The following is a 21,915-nucleotide window of genomic DNA, read 5'->3' on the forward strand; positions in this document are numbered from 1 at the left end:
GTGATGAACATGTGTAACTCCATGAATACTAAACAAAGCTAACAGTAGTGATGTCTGATGCCCTGTTGTGGCGAGAGATGTGCATATATGGCGCACGCACGTATACACACACACACGGCCCTATCCTAACTTTGCCGTAAAGTGAAGTCTACTGATGAAAAGACGATCAGTAACTATGTACAGACTGTGACTGGCCCTGAGAGAGACACATCTTACATAAGTCAAATAAAAATATCTCCCCTCCAAATGTTTAGAAGACAACTAGTTCTCACAAGGACAGAACACTGACATAAAACCATAAAGTCTTCGGAGAATTTCCTTGCTAACAAGTGTTGAAGTTGCAGTATGTGAATGATGAGTATGGGGTAAAGGCAGTTAACGGACACAAACCGTTGTCTTTTTTCTGAATCTAACTGCGATGACGCTGTTTCTCCATACAAATTAAATTAACATTAAAAAAGGTTTAGTGTTCATTTCAAAATGTTGTCAACGAGCATAACTGCGGGTTTGTGATATTTTTTGTGATAACCTCATTCTAATATTTGAATATCTGATGAATAAAAAATGAAAAGGCCGTCATTAATTCCCTGAGCCCAATGTGGCGTCTTTAAGGTACATGTCCTGGTTGACCAACGGTCTAAAGAGAGTCACTTAATAATGATTTAAAGCGGTGAAAGCCAGCCAATCCTCACAAAAGAGGATTTATTTATTTTATTTTATTTTTTTTTTTGCTTTTTGCATGCTAAATGCTTTACACGGTTAATCAATCACTAAAACTGAGGTCAATTAATTTTCTGTTGATCTTCTTATTAAACGCTAAATCTTTTCAACCGTCAGAGCACACTAATGAGTCAAAGATAGTCCTGTTCGTCTTTCTCTTTCTCTCTCTATTTAGTCATGCTCTTTGAACGTCCTCTACTACAAACCCTTGAACCTCCCCTCACACACCACACAACATCCCCGAGGACGATCATGTTATTCAACTAATTCAGCAGTGTAACCCTGCCTTACAAACGCAGGGAAATACTGTGATCATCCAACATGCTGATTGCGTAAATTTGCACTCTAATGATGAACTGTCCCAGGAGGGTCACCGGGGGAGGATGGCGTGATTAATGAATTGGTAGTAAAGGAGAGGCACGGAGGAGGGAAATGGACAGAGGAGGACGGAGGTGTCTACAAGCATTTGTATCACAAAGAGAAGCGCAGTTACAAAAATTGTGAGAAATGGATGAAGACAGCTACAAAGTCTGGAGACTGGAGCAATATAATGCATCGCAGAGGACAAAAGAACAATACACTTAACATTTAATGTCTTCAATCTTAAATCTCCTAAAAATAAGTAAACTGAGAAAGACAGTTGGGGGAAAAAGAGCAGAAAGCTGAAGAGTGAGAGACAAGGAACAGGGGAAGTCGTTAAAAAACTTTGAGTCAACTTTTAGAAATGAAGGCTGGGTGGACAGACAGAATTATTCCCAAATGCAGAAACAAGGGAGTGTAAAACCAAAACAGTTGTGGTTGCTAACAAAAATGTAATAAAAGAGTGTTACCATTAAACAAACTGAGACGTAGGCTCAGTTAGCAACACTCAAATGTAATGACTTCTGAAAAAAAAGTCATAGTTGCGAAATAAATAACTAGCCTATTTATGATAAAACATTGTTATTATAAAGGTTTTATTAGGTTTATGTAATAAAATTAAACAGATTTGACAACAGATAGTGGTTTATGTTGAAATTAGTACTTTTCTTAAGGTTAGAGGACATTTTATATGAATAGCAGTCTCTGATGTCCAATGTTTTGTTAAGTCATCCATCCACCCTGACCTCCTCTCAATGCGGCCTAATTAACTGATTACAGTTAGAGAGACATTAGAGGGAAACATAGCTTGTCAGTAGCTGCTTCAAGAAGTAACCTATGGGGAAGATTTAGATTAAATCCTGACTGTGTTTATACATGTAGATTCTGACAATGCATCCACTCCTCGGCCTAAATCACTGAGGCACTCCTAATCTGCATTTCAATACTTTGCTTTCAGCAAATCTTCCAAATCTCCTCAACTTTCAGACCTTCTCAAGTGAAGGAAAGAGGAGTAAACAGAGTGAGAAGAACCAGAATAAAATACATGAAGGAGAACGAGAGAAATTTTACAAGACAGAAAAAAAATTAATGAGAAAAGGACAAGAAAAAGGGGGAGACGGAGGGGAAGAGAGCGCAGTCTGGTGGTTTAGTACAAGCAGCCCTAATAGATTCCTGCAGGGTCATCTTTGATATGCTCTCTCCAGTTCTCGCCCTCAGCGTCTTAACTCAGCCAAACACACAGTTTTTAAGAGTCTTTTTTTAAGCCGACATGAAAGGCAGCTGTTAGCACTTCTGTTGTTTTAAAGTCATTTAGTTTTTTTCCATTTTTACACGTTTCTCTCAAGAATAAATGTCTTTACTTTCCATTTCTGTCTAGTTTTTATTTTTGCTGTGATTTTATCTGGCAGAATCTTTTAATCTTGGCCTTTGTTACCCCCGTGTCAGTTTCCCTTTCAGTCACAAAGTCACCTGGTGAATTTCTCCGGTAAATTACTCTTTGCTTAGTTCTCTCAGTCTTTCTTGGCATTTTGCAATCACATGTTTTCCTCTCTGCCACCATCCGTCATTGGCGTTTCGTATTTTCTTCACATTTTTTTTCTGTTTTCTGAACTTTGTGGTTGCCAGTGGCGCGAGTGTGTGTGTTACGCATTTGCTGTATAAGCAGAGTTTGTAGAAACTGGAGGCGATATATTCACCTCTCTCTCTCTTTCAGGTGCAGGGTCATATGTCTCCTCTGATGATCCCAGTGTTTCCCCACGACCAGCGGTCTCTGGCTGCTGCCGCTGCCGCACAGCAAGGCTTCCTCTTCCCGCCAGGCATGTCCTACAAGCCAGGTACGCATACACACAAACACTGGGATCCCACTCTGTGTTAATGAGCTGTGTCAGGCGAGGAATGTTTTGGAATTGAGCGGCGAGATTTACAAGCCTCGCTTGTTCACTTCAGGATCAATACATTGGACACAGCGAGGACTGGAATGTCTCTTTCATGGCGTGCTGGAAGCGTATCAGTTGCGCAACGCATCTGTAACATGAAATTCCACACTCCCTTACACACACGCGCACGTAGGAATACTGCCTGCTACACACCACACCGTCAGGGGATGCAGACAGATCACATGCACCTCCCAAATAATGCAAAGATGCACTTAAAAGAAGGCATGCATGTTGCATCAGGCTCGGCAAAACTCCTAAAAACCACACCTACAAAGAGAAACACACACAATGCACAGCCCCATTATTCTAGGATTCTCTGCACCACCTGTTTTCTTCATGCCTCTTCATCTGTCACACATTCCTATTTTCCATGCACTCCTCCCGGTGGTCGTCTGACGCAACACAGCCACGGCTCTCCACACCGTATACACAGTAAAATGTTTGCTCCTGCCGCGTGAGCATACGCTCCCGCGAGGCTGTGAAGACATTCAGAAATGAAAAATGGAAAAGGAATAAAGATTAAAATGCCATTATTGTACACTCACCTTTGACTTCAGCCTGCTTCCAACAAAGGCTCGGACATGGAAAGCCTTTTAAGGACAAACGGCAGGGGTTATATGCGCTACTTGGATGTGAATTTGTGAGTGCGTCCCAATGCGAAAGCTCTGAACTTGAACTCTGATCACCATGGTATCAAGCACCAGTGTGCAGCAACAGCAAGTGTTATTAACCTTTCAATAAAACGCTCATGACCCTTCGTGTTTCATTTGACATGAATAAAAAGATGAGAGGAACAAGGAAGGAGACAAAGAACGAGACAGTGAGAAAGAGACAGAGAGGCTGGCTGAAGGTAAAGGGGAGGTCAGTTCTTATTCAGCACTCCGCCCTCACTCATGTCTACGATATGCGTTGTTCTGGTTCTTCAACAGGTGAGAATTACCCAATGCAGTTCATTCCATCTACAATGGCAGCTGCAGCGGCGTCTGGACTCAGCCCCCTACAACTACAGGTAAGGTTTCAAAAGACTGTGCATAGTTTTATATCTTTCTTCTTTTTTTTTGGGGGGGGGGGGGGGGGGGGTAAAAACCTGTAAAAGAAAATTTCATGACTAACTTTTTCTTCCCACCATAACTGTTTCACGTGTGGGAAACAAGAGCAGAGACCGACTGTTAGACAATGAGGTGGTGAAAAGTGAGGGTGTGGCTGATTGGTGGGCGTGTGTTTATTTGTGTGAAAGATATGATTCACTTCCTTTGCCCTGAGAAAAAATGTGACTTTTTACTTTGTTTATTTGTCAGAACCCTTAACATACATGCTTTAACCTCAACTAACAGAAATTGCGTACAGCTGTTAAAGATCTAGAGTGTGACAAGGTTTCTGGAAGTCAGGGCCCTTGATGGGCTTGTGGAGTTTTGTCCAATATAGTATTGTACGCTCACGATATACTCAATATTATATATTGAATATACTCAATATATATGTATATGTATTATATATACTCAGTATTGTATACTCAAGATTGCTGCCAATTATGCCTATAGGTTGTAAATCAGTTGCTTGGTTTGTGTGTACCTACAGAGCGTCACTGACTCTGAGTTATTTGAAAATTCAAAGAAGTGCTTCTTCAATGTCTGTAATGATTCGTCAAGTGAGTGTTTCACAACCAATTAAACAACTGTAACAGAAGCATTTGCTGAACGTCAGCGTGAACAAAGACAAAGTAATAAGGGTGAGGGTTTACACAAAGGCGCTAATCCTGAGGGTGTAACCAGCAGGCCAGGGCCCGAGACAGTCCTACAGATGTGAGCATATAAACAGAAAAGACTACAAGATAAGGACCACTGGCAAACCAATGAAACTAAACATTCATTCATTAGATACAAGACCTTTTAATGCTCCTATTCGTTACAGTCTCGGAGAACACACTGGTGTTTTTATACCTGGTGTGTTAAACCTTTTATGTTTTGCTTGTGGGATCAAGAAGCCAAGGCTATTAAAACTTGTTGGGTTTATGAGGGATGAGCACCTGCCGACAGTTGAGATAATTTGAGCTTATGCTACATACAAAGCATCTTACTTTAACAAAAGCTGTAGGTCTTGACCCTAAAGCTACCAACAAAATTAAAAAACTGTGCCAATGAATTCCATTAGCATGATGCTACTCTTGTTGCTATTGTTGAGCTCCAGATTTTGCTTCTTCATACACCTAATATCCTCAGCTCTATTTTTTTTAATAGTTATCCACTAAATACCTCAGTAAGAACAAAATAATGACATTAAAGGAAGAGGGAAATACAAATGGAAGCTGGAAGGGGCCCAGCATGCATTAATTGACTCAGATCAGAGGCTTCCGTCTAACATCTTTACGGTTTTAATGGAGTCACTGTGACTTTTTCCAATAAAACAACATGACGCGGTGGTTAAAGATGAAGTCAGGTTCACGCTAACGCGCTAGCCCGCTTATCTGTTGCCTCTCAGCTGTGTCAGACAAAAGCCGTTATGATGAATGACAGAGGAATTCCGCCCCACCAGCACAACACCTGGCCCGGGCAATTCATCAAATATTTTATTGCCGCTTGACACCTGTGGTTTGAGAATACCACTTATCCGTAATGGTTATCATAGAACATATTTGCAAAGGAGAAGAAATAGTGAAACAGAAAAGAAGAAAAGAAAAATCCAATCTACTCCCTAAAGGCGGCTTGGAATTTCACAACACAGCCCCATCACCCTTCCTGCTATACCTACTACCAGAGAAAAGAACAAAAGCCCTCAAAAGCTTTTTCACTGGCAAACAATATTGCTTCATCATGTCAGTCATTACTATAGTATGGCTTTTGGAGGTTACAAGAATCCTTATGTCAGTTTATTCAATTTGTATTGTGGTTTTAGTTTATCGAGGTCCTCATTAGCTGCTATTGACTTAGCAAAGCGCCGTGCTGCGCTGAGGGGATTGGAGCCTCCTGGCTCCACTCCTGGCTTTGAAATGATCAAAAGAGGAGTACGGTGAGTGAGAGGTAAGAGGATGAATGATGTCAGAGACGCAAACTCATTCACATTTAAACACTGCCTGAGACGTGGAGAATGAGAGGCAGACGAACCTGAATGAAAGAGGAAGTTTCTGATCAAGTCGTCGGCTCAAATCGACGAGGAGACTGGGGAAAAGAGGCAGACAGAGAGCGCGGGGAAGTGTTTAGACGAAACAAAAAGGGCAATTATCTGAGGACGTTTTGTGAGATGGAGGCGCTGGCTTCCAGCGCATGTTTGGCCATTGTTTTGACAATAATGCCAATACCAAAGGCAATCAGGATGAGATTTATGAGTTTTACTTGCTTAGTTATTTATCTGCATCACAAGAATGTGCCAGAAGTACCCTTTGTTCTACGATGAAGTAATGCTTGCTGCGTTGCAACAAATAAATAGTTCAGGATGTAGATGTGATGGACGCCATAAAAACACCTGCACGCCTGGGTGTTTTTGTTGTGTGTGTTTGAGTTACTTATTTGTCAGAGGGACAAATACAGGGTTTCCCTCAGGAAACTAATCAAGCTGTTTGTTCTTGATGAAAATCTTTTCTGTTTATTCAAACGTACACTGTGATCCATCAGTGACAGCTGAGTGGTTTCAAGCATATCCTGTTGAATCCTGTCTTAGTTACTCATCTAAACAATAGCCCATCTCACTGGACACTTTCACTTCCGCCCTCACTTCTGACCGCTTACCTCTTCTGATATTATCCTTTATTTAGGCCTTCTATCTGCATACGGTACCACTATAAAATGCTCCCAGAAACCATGTAATAATACAATAAGATGCACAACAAATGTGATCAATAAACAGAGGCATGTTATTTTTGGTACATCCTGTACTGTCTTTGACCTGCATTCAGTCATCTCTCTTTCTCTGAATTGCCTTTGGACTCTTCAGGAGGTTCAGTGACAGCACTGAACATTTGTTTTCTCATGATGACTGAGATTCACATATCTTCTTGGTTCACCTGTCTTTTTATGGTTCAGGTTCCCCCCGTTGTATTCTCTTGACCATAGTGATTACACATCAAGTTCAAAGTACTCCCAAAATGTGGTCAACCCACGTTTGATTCTGTCCCTGAACACATGCAGACGCCGATGGCGGATGTCACGATGGTGCTGCTGTTCTACTTACTTCTCTTATGCATATGTGTGTGCAACCAGAATTACTGCTGCAGTCATTAAAAAAAGATATCACTACGTATAACGTATGCAATACTGGAAGTTGATTATAGGGTGAGGTAAACTTAAAGGTTATGCATTTGCATACATTGCTGAGATGGTCAGGGTCGTCATTCAATAGAATGTGTTTTATCTCCGCTGCTTTAGTTTAGTGCCTCGTGGTGAGTCAGTTAGTTGGGATATAAAACAAGGCTCCACTGGAAAAGTCCTTGATAATGTCTTGACATAGCAGTCCTGTACACAAACTTAAGTGCTCAAGTGTTTTTAGTTATCAGTTTCAGTAACACTTCACTGCACAATAGCCTTAGCTCCACTGTTTGAATGTGTGCATAAACCTGCATTAAAAAACATTGGAAATAGACAATTACACTGTGTAACTTCTACGTTAGCCATCTCCTCTGCTACATACTGCAATCAAGTACCTACCAGCTGGCGTCAAATCCTTTTAATGCCAGATCTGTGCTCAGTACAGGACAGACAGATGCTGTAGCCAGACTGCTCCAGATGTTTCAAAGTTGAGCCCTGTAGCTCTCTATCAGACAGCTGGCTGGCACCGAACTGGCATATATAGAGAGGGAATATTCTCAGGCAGTGAAATTGAACTAGCAGGGGTTTACAGTTTCTCCATATCAGAAAGTACACACTTGTATAAAACTTTTCCCCTGAATCACATGAAATCTGAGTCGAATCAAATGAAAAGCAGCAAAACAGAAATGTCTGACAAAAGTTCTATCTTCTGTGTCCGACCCATCATGACCCAACCTAACAATTTTGATAGCACAAATGTTGTCCTATGGGCGTGGGAACTTGATCTGGCCAATTGTTTCCCGAGCCTCGGAGCAGACCCCTTCACAAACAGTGGATTTCTGCTGAAGAAAGGACCCCTTTGTGCACAGCTAATGTGAGGGAAACACAGTTGCTTAGCAGACATTCTTGCTGAAATCATAAGACATCTCTCGGTGTCAGTATCTGCGTTCAACCTATTTTTTGCAGTGCTGAGACAAAGGTGAGGAAGTAAGTTTTTTTGCTCCATTTACCAAGATATATTAACTAGGTCTTAATGGCCTTCTTTATCGTGAGTGAAGACAGTGTTTGATGCTGGCTAGAAAACCTGAGCATCTGTTGCTTAAAAGAGAACAAGAGCTGAGATAATGGTTGTCTTCAAGCAGCCTCTCTGTCTCTTTCACTGTCTTGGATGCAGCTAACCCTCCCAGTGTAATATTTAGCCTGCGTCCTCTGTGAGGGCCAGCTCAGTGACAGTCGATCCATTTCACCCTCTTCCTCCTCCTCCCCCTGGAAACCTGCTGAAAAAGACAAAACCTCATTTGTTTTGTGCACCCCTGAGATCGATAGCAGCTTGATGCTAAGAGAGGCCAACTAAAGGGATTCTCCACTCAGCCCTAATGGGATGGAACGTTCTGAGAATGAAGGAGGCCATCTGCAGACTCCAATATAAGACCACAACAACATCACCCTCCCTCTGCTTTCCCAAGGATTACACGAAAGTAAGCCCCCAAACCTGCTGATTATCAGGAGGGTCAAAAATGAGAGACTAATCATTTGGATTTCAGTCAAATTAGCACTAACATTCAAAGGCTAGTCGGAGAGTCTGGACAGCTGAGGCGCAGTTTCAGGCCCTCTTTGTCAATTTGTAATTTAGGAAATTGCAGCATTGTCTTCCCTTGGGGGTCGACTGAATGGCAAGAGCTCTAGTTGGTGTTGTTTACGCTGCACATTGGCCTCCCCAGTCAACAATCAATCTCTTGAGTGTCTTGAAGAAAGGGAGAAAAAAACACGGTAAAAAGCTCTCATTGTCAATCTGTTGTTTGTTCAACAGTTTTCTCTTCTTATTTGTAATTGTTGACAGAATTGCTGCTAACAGCACAATACCCCTGGGTGCGTTTGCGGAAAATACCACGTGTGAGTGTGTGTGTGTGTGTGCATTTGTGTGAGATCCTAACTGTGTGTTTTACCTCAAAGACTTGTGGGTCAGCCCCAGCTCCTGCTCCCCTTAAAGCTGTAAGAATATCAGGCATCACCAGAAGTAACTCTGCGGTCGGCTTGATTGACGCGAGAGGCCTCACCACCAGCCATTCAAGGCACATTCTTACGGGGATCTCATATCGCCAGGGGTTGGCCCGAGCGCTCCTGGTACCTTCCAAGGAAAATAAGCGCCGTGACATCAGGGCTTTGTTTCAGCGGCGAGGCCCCTTCTGTTTGTGTTTAATATCGCTCAGAGAGAAGTGGAAAGAGGGCCAGCCAATTTCTCTGGCCCCAACTGCTGAGCCTGGCGCTTTGGCGGTGAAGCGACGGTGGTCTCGTGTGTCTGCAGCGCGAGACTCGCTTTCTCTTTCTCCATGGAGCTTTCTTTGCATTTGGATCTCTGGTCCCAGGAGGCTTTGCAGTTTTGACTGCAGGGAAATCAGATCTCACAACACTGGGGGCCATTTAGGCTGAGGGGGCAGAGAGTAAAAACAGAGGGAGATGGAGATGGAGATGGGAGGAAAGATTTTGAGAATCATATTTGGAACAAAGCTAAGACACAGAAGACAAGTGGAGGGCATCAGAGGGGGGATCAAAAGAGAGCAGGACAAAACAGACACAGAAATGTGGGTGGGGGGGGGGGGGTTTAGATGAGGTGAGAGGAACGAGAAATGAGAGGAAAGCAGGAAAGAAAGAAAGAGAGGAGGGAATCTACTGAAGGCCAGCCGCGTCTGGGTGGTTTTCCTGAGGACAGGCTCTTTGATACTCCAACACTCACACTCCAATGCATTTAGACAGGGGTTGACAGTGGTTTCAGGCAGCGGTTTGTCTGGCCAGCTAGCTTTGATTTAGAAGACCCTGGACTGTGGGCCGAGTATTTGACTCTTTGATTTCTGTTAAGTACCTTGGATGGAGAGCCGGTGAAGTTATTTTTTTTATTTTTTATTTTTTTGGTCATTTTAATGTTTTACGTCCAACGGCTTATGATTTCCAAGTCTTTTTTTTTTTTACATGCTACTTTCAAGCGAGTCTCAAAGCCAAGATGTAATTGCAGTTTGACTACACTACTTAAATATGATTGCCCACTATTGTTTTTGTGTTGGATTAAAAATTAGTGAAGAAACTCAAACTGCATGTGACAAGATTAGTCAAATAAACCCGTGAAGCTCTTCTTTCTAATGCTAATTCAATTAGGTTTGATGTGAGTGTTATCATTTTAAATTACCGCTCTGCTGAGAAAGCAAAGACGTGGGGTTAAATTGTCAGGACAACAAAAACAGCCACGTGGAGCAATTCCACTTCGGATACGGAGCCAGGCATTGTCTGAAAGTCTAGTTACACTTCAATATTTCTACAGATCCAAGTAATAGATCTTTTTAATAAAAAAAGGATTCAAATTAAGCTCTGTTTCAAAAGTTTTCTTCGGCTATTGTCTCAATATATTTCTAGATGCTAATCGATGTACAAGATGAAGTCCCAGCATCTGTTGAAAAAATAACTGTCAGAGATGGATCACAGATAATCTAAAATAAAAATGTTTAGCTGGAATGCATCCCTGATAAATATTACCTCAAACGCTCCTGTCAACTTCTGATCTAGGACTGTGTGTGTGTGTACGCGCACATCTGTTTCCATGTGAGTGCTGCGAGCCTTTGGCTCTGTCACACACCCATCAAACCTCAGAAGATACAGGGAGCACCAAAGAAAGGGTACAGCGAAAAAAAAAAAAAAAAACACAACGGGATCAAGGGTGTGTGTGTGTGTGTGTGGGAGAGGAGAATGAAAAAGGAAAGCCACTGGTGCTGGCCAGTGATCTTAATAGCCTGTCGGTTTTGCTGGTTTCTTCCCTCTCTGCAGCAGCTGTATGCCGCCCAACTGGCAAGCATGCAGATCTCTCCAGGAGCCAAGATGGCTCCCCTCCCGCAGGCTCCCAACTCCTCTGGTCCCCTTTCACCCTCCACCCTCAAGAGCGAGAAGCGAGCATCCAGTCCTGTCACTCAGATTAAGGTAAATACATTGCTGAAAATGTAACAGCCCCTTGCAAACATTTATATTAAATGAATTTAATCAACAAGCAGTTTGGAGTTAAGCTGTGAGGTATGTGTGGGAAAAAAAACAATGTCCCGGTGGTGTATAACGTAAAAGGCAATATAATAAGACACAGGAAAATGTGAGTTCAGAAAATGTGTGATAGGAAAACACACAAGAATAATAAAGATGATGAGTGCAAGTAAAAGTGAGAGACTGGAAATTTGGAAGTTGTTGAAGCAACGATCCGCTCGTGGCTCTGTACTCTTCACCGTCAATTAGAAACAGCTTATTTAAAAGTCATACACTGACACACACACACACACACACTCACACACAAAGGAACACACACGCGCTCGCTCACAAACTGACACTGGCGCTGGCTGCTGTTTGGCAGGAGCCCAGACCCCTTCACTGGAGAGAGCGTACGCCTCATCTTTACTCAACGGCGAGGCAGTAATGGAAGCCATGTGTGCGTGTGGGGCACAGCTGCAACCGGCGTCACAATAGACCGGCGTCAGAGCTCGCCGCACTCAAACAGTAGTGCTGTGCCCTGCTAGCGCCCCCCCTCGCCCCCACCCTCCCGCTAACCCCCACTCAGGCATACCACCCGCAGCCTAACCCCCGCCGCCGCCGCCCCCACACAGCAAAAGCCCGTCCTAAACCCCTTCCCTCCTCAACACTTCCTCAGCTGAAGATCGGCTCCAAATGAGATCCATGTTTGTCGAGTGCGTGCTGCCAGCACTAGAGCTGCAGTCAGACGGTGTTGACGTGCGGGGGTTCACTTTTTTTTGACGCTGCTTTTCCTTTTCCAAGGAATCCGTGTGCTTGTCAGTGTGGTCATAAACATTTGCTCAGAAATCACACAAACAAATGTGCCATTGTTTAGAGGGGAATGCACACTGTAAGTTTTTTTTTTCTTTTTCGGTCGAGCTCACAGAAGTTATCAGTGGAGTTCGTTATGTGAAGCTGATCAGACTGACTGATCAGTCAGTGAAGATACTTCAATTGATTGTTGTTGTATAGAAAGTTGAAAATCAGCCACTATGGGCAGCTTAAACTCATTTCTCATTTCTGCACTAACAGGAGGAAGGATCCACACAGCCGCTGAATCTCTCAGCTAGACCCAAGACATCCGAGCCTCTTCGCTCCCCGACGTCCCCGACACAGAGCCTCTTCTCCGGAAACAAGACCAGCCCTACAGGCATGGGCAAAGGCCGAATCCCTAGCCCCATCACCAGCATGGGCAGGAACACCTCTCTGGGTAGGTGGCAAAAGCTTACACGCACCAGGTTTCCCGTGGGTGAAAAGGACGGGCCTCCCGTTCAACAGCACTGTCACTTAGCTTTAAGTGACAGTGCTGCTATGTTCAGTCAGACTATGCAGAGAAAAATCTCCGAGCGCAAAGGCGGACACATTCTGCGCATACACGCAAACAAACACTCACGCACACCGCCGTATTGTTCACATCTGCACTGTACATCCACCCAGAGCAAACACGTCCTCACCCCATTGAAAAACTTTGCGCTCCCCTCAACCGGAAAAACAAAAACATCACCCACCCAAACGCCTCCCTCCTCACCGCCACCCACCGACAAACCAAGCGGCGTCGCATGGGCCTGATAGATTGCAGACACCTCTACCCCACGAGGAGACCTGTTTGTCTGTGTGCGTGTGTGTGTATCTTGTGAGTGTGTTTGTGTTTTACAGGAGTCCAAAGCCCTGTATTTAGCCCCAATGAAAACCCCGGCAGCGGAAGCAGTGAAACCCAGCACACGTTATTTGGTTTTTAAGAGCTTCCTCACATCATTGTCTGCCCGCGCTAGACCTTTTATGCCCCTACCTCTGCTATCTGTTATTAAGGCCAATCTAAACCCTCTCATTATATCCCCCCAGAAAACAATTTCACCAGCTCCTCTGGAGTGGCTTTGAGGACGCGACGCTTGTGTTGCCTGCAAAGTTATTTTTTGCCCATTTTAACGGCCACCCAAGCATACAGCGCTTCCTACTTGTCTGCTAATTAAACGAGGAGGGCAACGGAAACTTTGCATCCTTTTATTTTTTGTTTTTTTTCTTATTCCTCAAGTGTGCATCGGCTTCAAAAGTGTGAAGCACGGCACATAAACCAAGGGGAGGAGGTTCTGTCGTGTTAAGACACAAGTAGACTGGAAAACAACTTCAATAACATTAGATCTCCTGATGTTTGCTGTTTGTGTACGGTTGTTTAAATGAGATTAAGAAGTCATTTTCATGCGAATATTCTGCATTTTACTTGCGTGTGTGTTTTTCAAAGCTCAGTGTGGTATATGTGAAAGAGCGGGAAATTCACTCACAAGAACATACATTTAAGTTGTGACTCAAGCTCCCAAGGTTTGTTCAAATTAAACTGATTCTGAATTTATTTCTAAATCAGAATTTAGAAACCAGGCGAGCTCTTTAAAAAAACTCATGAGCTGGCGGATAACAGATCACGTCGAATAATGACAATTGGCAATCCAGTTTTAACCAAGACGATTTACAAGTATGGGGACTAAAAACAAAAACATACAGTATGTTCTCAGTTTTATGAGCATTTCATTTCAGGCCAAAGTTTGGTCTTTGTACCATAAATCTGCCCCTATCAAAATGTGGCCACCCTTAAAATACCAAATACACATTGTTGCCCAGTTACTGTCAATCAAATCTGATCAAACCACTTATTAAGACCATCTCCAAGTAACCACCTCTGATCCTGTCCTCTGATTGCAGACATCCTGTCCAGCCTCAACTCCACGGCGCTGTTTGGGGACCAGGATGCGGTGATGAAGGCCATCCAGGAGGCCCGGAGCATGAGGGAGCAGATCCAGAGGGAGCAGCTCCACCAGCAGCAGCAGCAGCCGGGACACCACGGACTGGAGGCCAAACTCTCCGCCCTCACCAACATGAGCCTCAACAACGGCAACAAGGTTAGCGGGACAGACGGGTCACACAGCGCATACGGCCACTTTTCATAAAATAAGGCCTGTTAGAATTACATGGTCTAAATACAAGTTTCAAAGGTTTCTTTTATGTGAGTAAGATTTTCAATTTCTTTTGGTAATCAAACTATAAAACACTTTGTGTTATGACGTTCTAATTCAGACTTATTAGATTCTCAAATCATAATTTTTTTTCACATTTCCCAATGAAGATTTTCATTTGTAATGGAATATATTTACAATTTGTTATAGCTACTTTTCATTCAGTAAGTTATCTGAACGCATCCCCTTAAAGTACCAGGAAAGGAGATGAACAGAATGTGAGTGAGGAGCATATTTCTTCCATTTCTCCGAGCAGGCATCAAGATCCATGTACGATCCTCCCTTAACATACTGCTCACGCACCTCTCTCCTACTGCAAACCCCCTCGCACCTGTGTCACATTTTCTCCACTATTTCATTGGCTGAGCGTTCAAGGTTTCTGCTCAGTTCAGGGCACAAGTTTGAAAAATACTCATGGATGATATTTGGTGTCATTTGGCTCGGCCTGCAGCTCTTGAGAACTTCTCTTTTCTCCTCTCATCTCCACGGCCACCCAGAAGCCAGAAGCTTTGAAGAGGGAGCAGCTGGGCCAATGACAAGTGATGGTTTTGGCGTGTTAGTATGTGAGTGTGAGCGTGTGTGTGTGTGTGTGTGTGTACGTGTGTGTGTGTTTGTGAGCTCGCCTTGACTGAGTGGGTGTTTTTTTGGAGAAGAGATGATGTTAACATTAGTGTATGTGTGCGTGTGTATGTGTGTGTATAATGGAGTCCAGCTCTTCACTTGCCCTGGAGGGGAGATCCCGGCCTCAGGGTTTTAGCCCAATTAAAGGGCCTTTCTCTGGGAATGCGCCTTCCCCCTCCAAACTCACCTCTTCTCCCCACTCATCTCTGCCCCATGGGCTGAAGGAGACAGGGCCTTTGTACCGAGATCCAGAGGGAAATCCATATTCCAAAACATCTTCAATCAGTCTGATCAGCCAATCAAAGATTCTGGGGATCAGACGTTCGGTAAAATGGGGAACATGATTAGGCCGGCTCTCCTGCGCAATTGATCCCATGTTGCTTGCGAGGATGCGGAAAAGGAGGAGGAGAGGAACTCATGAATATTTTAGGGGTGGAGACTTTGAACCCACCAACCCCAAGTAGGTCATGATTGGTGCACTCCAAGGATAGGCTGTTTTGAATTTTTTGGACTTGTTTGCATCCTCAGAAAGAAAACATCCAAAATCTGGCAAAATACATCTCCACTGTACTTACCCTCAGTCCCAAGCTGTTTTTTTAATAAGTCATTATACTAGTAAACACCAAGCAACTCATGAATATGAATTACACAACAGCATATACTGATAAATTGTTTATTAAGATTTAATGTGAGTTGTCTGCTCCAGGTCCAGCGAAAAATCCCACCAATGTTCTCAGAGAAGTTTGTGCTTAACAGAGCTTTTTGCACAAAGTTAACTTTAAAATGATCACGGGTAAAGGTGAACGTATGGCAAAGGGAGACCGAAGTGCTCTATATTTTCCAGCTTTATAAGAACAAAACCAAAGCAATGCAGTAATTTGGTTTATAGCTGCATGCCTCCTAATAAAAAGCTCATTTGGAAAGTTTCAAAGTAATTGTTTCCGGTTCGAGGACGACAGCAGGCCTTGGTGTTTGTTGTCAGTTTGTTATTCGTTACCTAACAACAGCAGCTCAAAGACTCTTTCTTTAGCTTTAAATACATAATTTTTTTCATTGGGTCAGAGACTTTTTTTGTATGTGTGTGTGTGTGTTTTCTGAAGTGCTCAAAGGCTTTGCTCTGTCTTAAACAATTCATGGATGGAACTTGCTGGATACTGAGAGTGTGACTCACCCGTTCCACCTCGGGAGGCAGCGCGAGCAGCCCTTTTTCTTTACCTTGGATTTGTGTGTTGTTTTCTGTCCGTCGAATAAATGTGTTACTCAGATCCTCCCCTTTGAGACTTTGAGGCTCAGCCCAAGTCTTTTTGTTTCATGACATTGTACTAGCGCAGCATATTCCGCTTCTCTGGAGCGAATGAGGCAACTGCTGTAAATGGTATCTTGGAGTAATGTTGAATGCTGAGCTATTTATTGCCGGCGCTGATTCGACTCAAAGGGAGTCGCTGTGACGTCTGAGCGCGTGCGTGTTTGTGTTTATGTCGCTTTCTGTTTATGTATTTTTGTCCCATGGCATTCATTTCAAGCATAGACGACATAGACGTATCCCGAAGAGCCGAAAGTGATCCTGGCCTCCTTTGTGTGTGTGTGTGTTTGTGTGTGTGTGTGTGTGAGAGTCCTGGCTCCGTACTGGCCTTGGCCATGTTAATGTCATTATAGCTGGTGTACAGACGAGAGGCCTGGCCAGTTAGTGGCATTGTTGAGTATCACCTTACGCTTACGTTGCTTCCAGCTGGCCTGTGGCTGCCAAAGCTCACTGAAATAGCCACTGTGTACGACTGGGTGGGTGTGTGCATGTATGTACGTGTCTGTCTGTGTGTTCACAAAGGACTTTTTTTTCTTTCTTTTTTTTTTTTTTTCATTCAAACAGCCGCAGAACACTCCTTAAGCCCACTCAAAGGAAAACACCAAGGTTTTTGGAGATCGGCACATTGCTCAGCTTACATATTGTGCACCTTATTCATGTTTGTCTTTACAGTGTGTAGGGGAAAACATGCAGATTATATAAATCTGCCCATTTAGTTATGGGCTCAAAAATAACACAGCGCCTTGAACCGCGAGGGGCTACTTTTTCCTGTTTCTACGAGCTTGAATGTGGTGGGTGATGGCAGACTGAGTGCAGGTAAATCTACAGGTCAGGCGCTTTCTGTCGTTCCCAGGTCTGTTTTCTCACTTTGCATGACTCTGGTTATGCACACCATCAGTCAACAGACAATTCTAAATTGTGACAATTGACTGATGGGAACACATGATGCTTTTTGTTGACTGTGCAGAAACTTGCCATCATACTTTTCTAAAGCTATTAAAGCATCCATCAGCAGTTAAGCACACGTGTTGACCAGTAAAATACACACACACACACACAGACACACACACACACACACACACACACACACGTATATAATTTGACACAAAAGTCAGTGTTAGCAGAAGTTACCTTGTCTTTTTAATGTACCATTTCCAAAATCCTTCTATTAATTGTACATTATTTTTTGTACTACGTTAAAGAGTTAAAGTCTAATTTTATAAAATGCAATCAATTCAATAGATTGTCTGGTAGTTTTCCCCATATAAATGTAGACTTAACACACATATATATATATTATTCATACACTTCATTCTGGCAGCTGTCACATAGTTTTTACAAAGTTTTGAAATTCACCAGATCTCATCGTTGATTTACCGTAGCCCATAGTGGAGAAAACTCTCCTTTGTACTCTGATAAAGTCGTGAGCATGCTTTCTGTTGGTGAAGTGGAATAAGTTTGGACCAAGTAGAGCATGGAGGAAACGGTTGTGTAGAGGTTTATATTGGCTCTGCTGGTGAGTTTGGTCTTTGTAGGAAGCGAGCCTGTGAAACCAAGAGCTCAGACTGTTCCAAGTCTTGATTAAAGGTCGACGTAATGTTGCTGCATTTGAAACCCGAATGATACACATTATGATAATGTACACTATAAAGCCGAGTCTGGCACCTGCAAATAGACTGTTGAGTGTCTACTTCTTTGGAGTTGGAGCCTCGAGGGTTGGAGGGCTGGCGGTGGAGTGTTAAGGGCTATGAATAGGAGGAATGGTGGAAAGGGGAAGGAGGGGAGGAGAAAAAAAACACAGAGTAGAGCTGACTGACAGCTCTATCGGCACTCAGCAGAGTCTGGAGACGGAAAAGGAGAAAGAAAGCCGAATAAAATAGGAGGAGAGAGACAACGCCAGGAGGTGGTGGGGGGTTTGCCAGACTTGATTGGTCCGGGAGGAGACAGTAAACGGTTGCGGGTCAGCTGGAGGCAGGCCGTTCTGGCAGTAGGCGGGTTGTAACTGTGGTAATGAGCTCAATACGGTATGGATTAAAAAAAAAATAAATTAAAAGAAGTGTTTGGATGTGTTACCCCGGTAACAGCGGAGAGACACCAATGCCAAGAAGAGGAGAGACCAAGCAGAACAAAAGGAGTCGGGTGTCTCAAATTTAGAAATATACATTCAGCAGCTAAACATTCGGAGACCGGTGAAAGCAACAGTGTGTGTAAAAATACTGTGGCAGCACAGATGGGAGTTGTTTCTGGGGAACATGTTTCTACATGCTAAAAGTGAAAGTCGCTCTCCTCTCTTCCATAGTGTTTTATTTAAGTGCACAAAACACAAATGTCAAATGGCAGGAAAAAAAAAATCTATAATGCTGCTCCAAAAGGCAGCAGTCCAGTTTGAAACCAGTACAGGCTCACAGGCCAAACCTATTTCAATCTTGACTAAACAAAGGAGAGACAGCTCCTTATTGCATTTGCCACAAGAACCGAATCTAGACCAACCGCAGGGAATATTTGCAAATTTTGACCCAGCTCTGCTGCTAATCTGTAGTTTGGATCTTTCTACATCTATTGATGCTGTCTCAGTCCATTTACCGAGACCTAACTCTACTCTGCAATACTTTTCCATTGGTCTCCTCCCACACACCAGGAACATTCATACATCTCTAACGACCCAGGCTGTTCAGAAATGATGGACTATAGGATATCTGACAACCAGGGGATCCAGCTCTTAGCGAGACGATGCCAAACTTCGACTCAAAGCATCAACATGAGCGGAGAACTTTCTCCAGGTCTCAATTAACACTATGAGATTAAAGGGACGTCCTCGGTGGACTTATTCTTGTCTCTGCGCAAGTTTTCCATTCCTCCTCCTCCTTCCTCTGTTGGGTTCTCTATCTCCTTCTGTCCTTCTCTCTTTTCTTTAGTCCTTTGTTAGGCGGTTGCTTCCTGCGGTGAGCATGGCACTGCCCAGGCACATGTTCTGTGGTGGGCCTGATTACAGCCCTGCTGTAGTGCTGACATTGGCCCGCACCGGCTCCTCATCTATAAACACACACACACACACACACACACACACACACACACACACACACACACACACATGCACAAACACATATACACGGCGGCCCCTAAGTTCCACCGACCCTGCCAGCGGCTACTGCGGCATGACTTCACCCAGCAACCATTTCTTGCGTCAAACAAAATGCCTCTGTCACCAGAAAAAGGAGGAGAGCCGAGAGGGAAGGGAGGGAAGAAGAGGAGAGAGGAGGAGTGTGGATGTGCGGTAGCTGTGCGGAGGCTTCGATGTTTTCCACCGCAGTTTGGGAGCGTGGTGGGGTAATTTTAGCTGGAAGGCCCCAAAGCAAGCTGCTTGTAGAAGTTATTTGTCTTAGAAGTGGAGTGGCAGGCAAGAGGGCAGAGTCTGAGAGTGGAGTGCATGATGATGGGAGGTCGAGTATGACAACGATGATTTCAAGGGGCTTCGCCTGGTCTTTAATTGTATTGCATTGATCAACATCAGTACCTTATATCTGAATTTGTGGAAAATAGTGATGCTACTGTAAGACCGGTTGCCTTTTTCGGGGGGAATAGTGTGTCATCAAAGTTACGCTCTGTGGCCCGGCTCAAAAGATGCCAGATAACGTGATCCAGCCATTGAATACTACAAACTGAACAGGAATTGAAAGAATTTATTATCTGGCAGCTCTGGTCTTATTTCTCAAACTTCAGGAATTCTACATCTGCATCATATTTGCAACTTGCCTCAATTATCCTTAACAACGTTTTGTTATATCACAGGAGCGGCTCCACTATGAGACGCTGAGCCAGCACCTGGGGAAGCTCGGGGAGGACGCTGGGAAAATGGTCCATCGAGTCATCGACCTGACGAGACCAGAAGATCTGGACGGTGAGCGGCTCTACCTTCTGTCTCTCTTCTGTCCCTTCTTCCACTCTTTCTTGCGCCCTTGGTTCATTCACTTTCATTTACTTTCTTTGTGATTTTTGATGTCTCATATTTTTTGGTAGTTCTGGATTTCACAGACCCCCCAAAAAATATATGTATACGGCAATTAGGAAATAAAAAGTAGCTTGTATTTTCAGAAACTGAATTTAGGTTAGTCGCCCTGGTGAAAGTTGATACCACCGCCCTGTAACTCACAACTCAGAACTGTGCACTGGTCATGACGGCATCATCCAGAAAGCACGACCGTGCAGGTATTCAAGTTGTATTAAGAAAACACAAATATTTATCGTGCTCCTCAGGAAGCTTCGGTGAAGGACATCCTCATCAGCTAAACACAATATTTTACGCTCTTGAAAACATTTTTTTGTTTTGCACTCATTATTTCTGCAAGTTCATGATAAGAGGCTCGATTCTGCTCCCTTCTTCCACAGCTAGTGTTTGTGACACGAGATCACTCCCAGTTCATGTATGCAAACCAAAGTAGGCGTACAGAGTGCATTTGCTGTATTGAATATACAGTACAGCGTGTACTGTATATTCAATATTCAATAAGGCACTTGCATGAAATACCATCACTACTGATTTCACTGAATGTTGTCAACTTACACTTCCTTGGTTTTAAGGTTCTTCTCTTTTTTTTCTCCAACACACCTGTTTCTCATAAAGCACTGGTGTTTACAGGCGACGAGGAGTGCTCATCGTGGTTTAGTTTAGAGTCAGAGGAGTAAACACAGGAGCCTAGGCACTGAGGTACTTTCAGGCGGAAGCAAACTGACTATAGTGTGCATGTGTGTTTGTGTCAGGGTGTGGAGGGCATCCCAGAAAACTCCACTGGACTTTTGTTATACTTTTGTTATACATCCTCTCCCAAAAAAGGCAAAAAAGGGGCCTCACAAAGAAACAAACAGGAAGGGCGCATCCTTGTCGGTGGTTTATGTGGCATTTCATGTGTGAAAGTATGACTGATGACGGGGTCAGTGATGGCAGTGTTGTGTCACACAGGGAGTAACGTCACCGAGGCGCGAGTGTTCAGGGAGGCACGTGGCAGGAACACCAGCGAACCCCACATCAAGAGGCCCATGAACGCCTTCATGGTGTGGGCCAAGGACGAGAGGAGGAAGATCCTGCAGACCTTCCCCGACATGCACAACTCCAACATCAGCAAGATCCTTGGTGAGACTGACCAACAGACTGAGTTGTTTTTGATTGATTGAGACGACTCCTTTTTAAATCCCTCGTTGTTCAGAACTAGGTTAAATTATATTCCTTTCCACTACATTATATTGTGACAGGAGGACCTTGAGGCAATCAATTTCTTATTCCCTGCTCTGAACATTAATTGTTTAAGTGGTTTTTATTAAAAATGAACTGGAAATTTAATTTATAAATATATATATTTAATATATAAATGGGTCTAATTTTGGAGGAGCTTTGGAGTGGCGGTTTAGAAAAGCAGCCTTAGAACTGGAGGGTCCAAGGACAGGTTCGCCTCCCCCGGTGTCCATGGCTGAAGTGCCTTGAGCAAGCACCTTAACCTTAGATTGCTCCCTGGACGCTGCACTGAAGTGGAGCCAGCAAATGCAGGAAAACAACAGCCTTACATGCCGCCGCTAAATTACAACACCAACGCGTGTCCCTCTTTTGACTGTACTGTTCAAACATAGAGAGGTACACGCAGATCTTCGTAAGGTTAGCCTCTCGACTCGTTACCCTACCACTATATTCAGTTCACAGGGTT

At 43.7% G+C, this 21,915-nt stretch overlaps 1 protein-coding gene across 3 annotated transcripts in view; it reads left to right on the forward strand.

Moving 5' to 3' along the window:
* Positions 1–21,915, forward strand: part of LOC125014483 (transcription factor SOX-6-like) — a 92,039-nt gene that overhangs the window by 63,784 nt on the left and 6,340 nt on the right. For 2 of the 3 annotated variants that reach the window (XM_047595571.1, XM_047595572.1), the window contains exons 8-14: positions 2,795–2,915; positions 3,947–4,026; positions 11,069–11,218; positions 12,326–12,503; positions 13,988–14,184; positions 20,012–20,120; positions 21,180–21,350. In XM_047595571.1, coding sequence (XP_047451527.1) covers positions 2,795–2,915; positions 3,947–4,026; positions 11,069–11,218; positions 12,326–12,503; positions 13,988–14,184; positions 20,012–20,120; positions 21,180–21,350 — 1,006 coding nt within the window. The remainder of the gene's footprint in view (positions 1–2,794; positions 2,916–3,946; positions 4,027–11,068; positions 11,219–12,325; positions 12,504–13,987; positions 14,185–20,011; positions 20,121–21,179; positions 21,351–21,915) is intronic. The other variant, XM_047595573.1, reaches the window with a different exon arrangement.

The sequence above is a fragment of the Mugil cephalus genome, chromosome 10 (genome assembly GCF_022458985.1).
Source record: "Mugil cephalus isolate CIBA_MC_2020 chromosome 10, CIBA_Mcephalus_1.1, whole genome shotgun sequence".
NCBI lineage: Eukaryota > Metazoa > Chordata > Actinopteri > Mugiliformes > Mugilidae > Mugil > Mugil cephalus.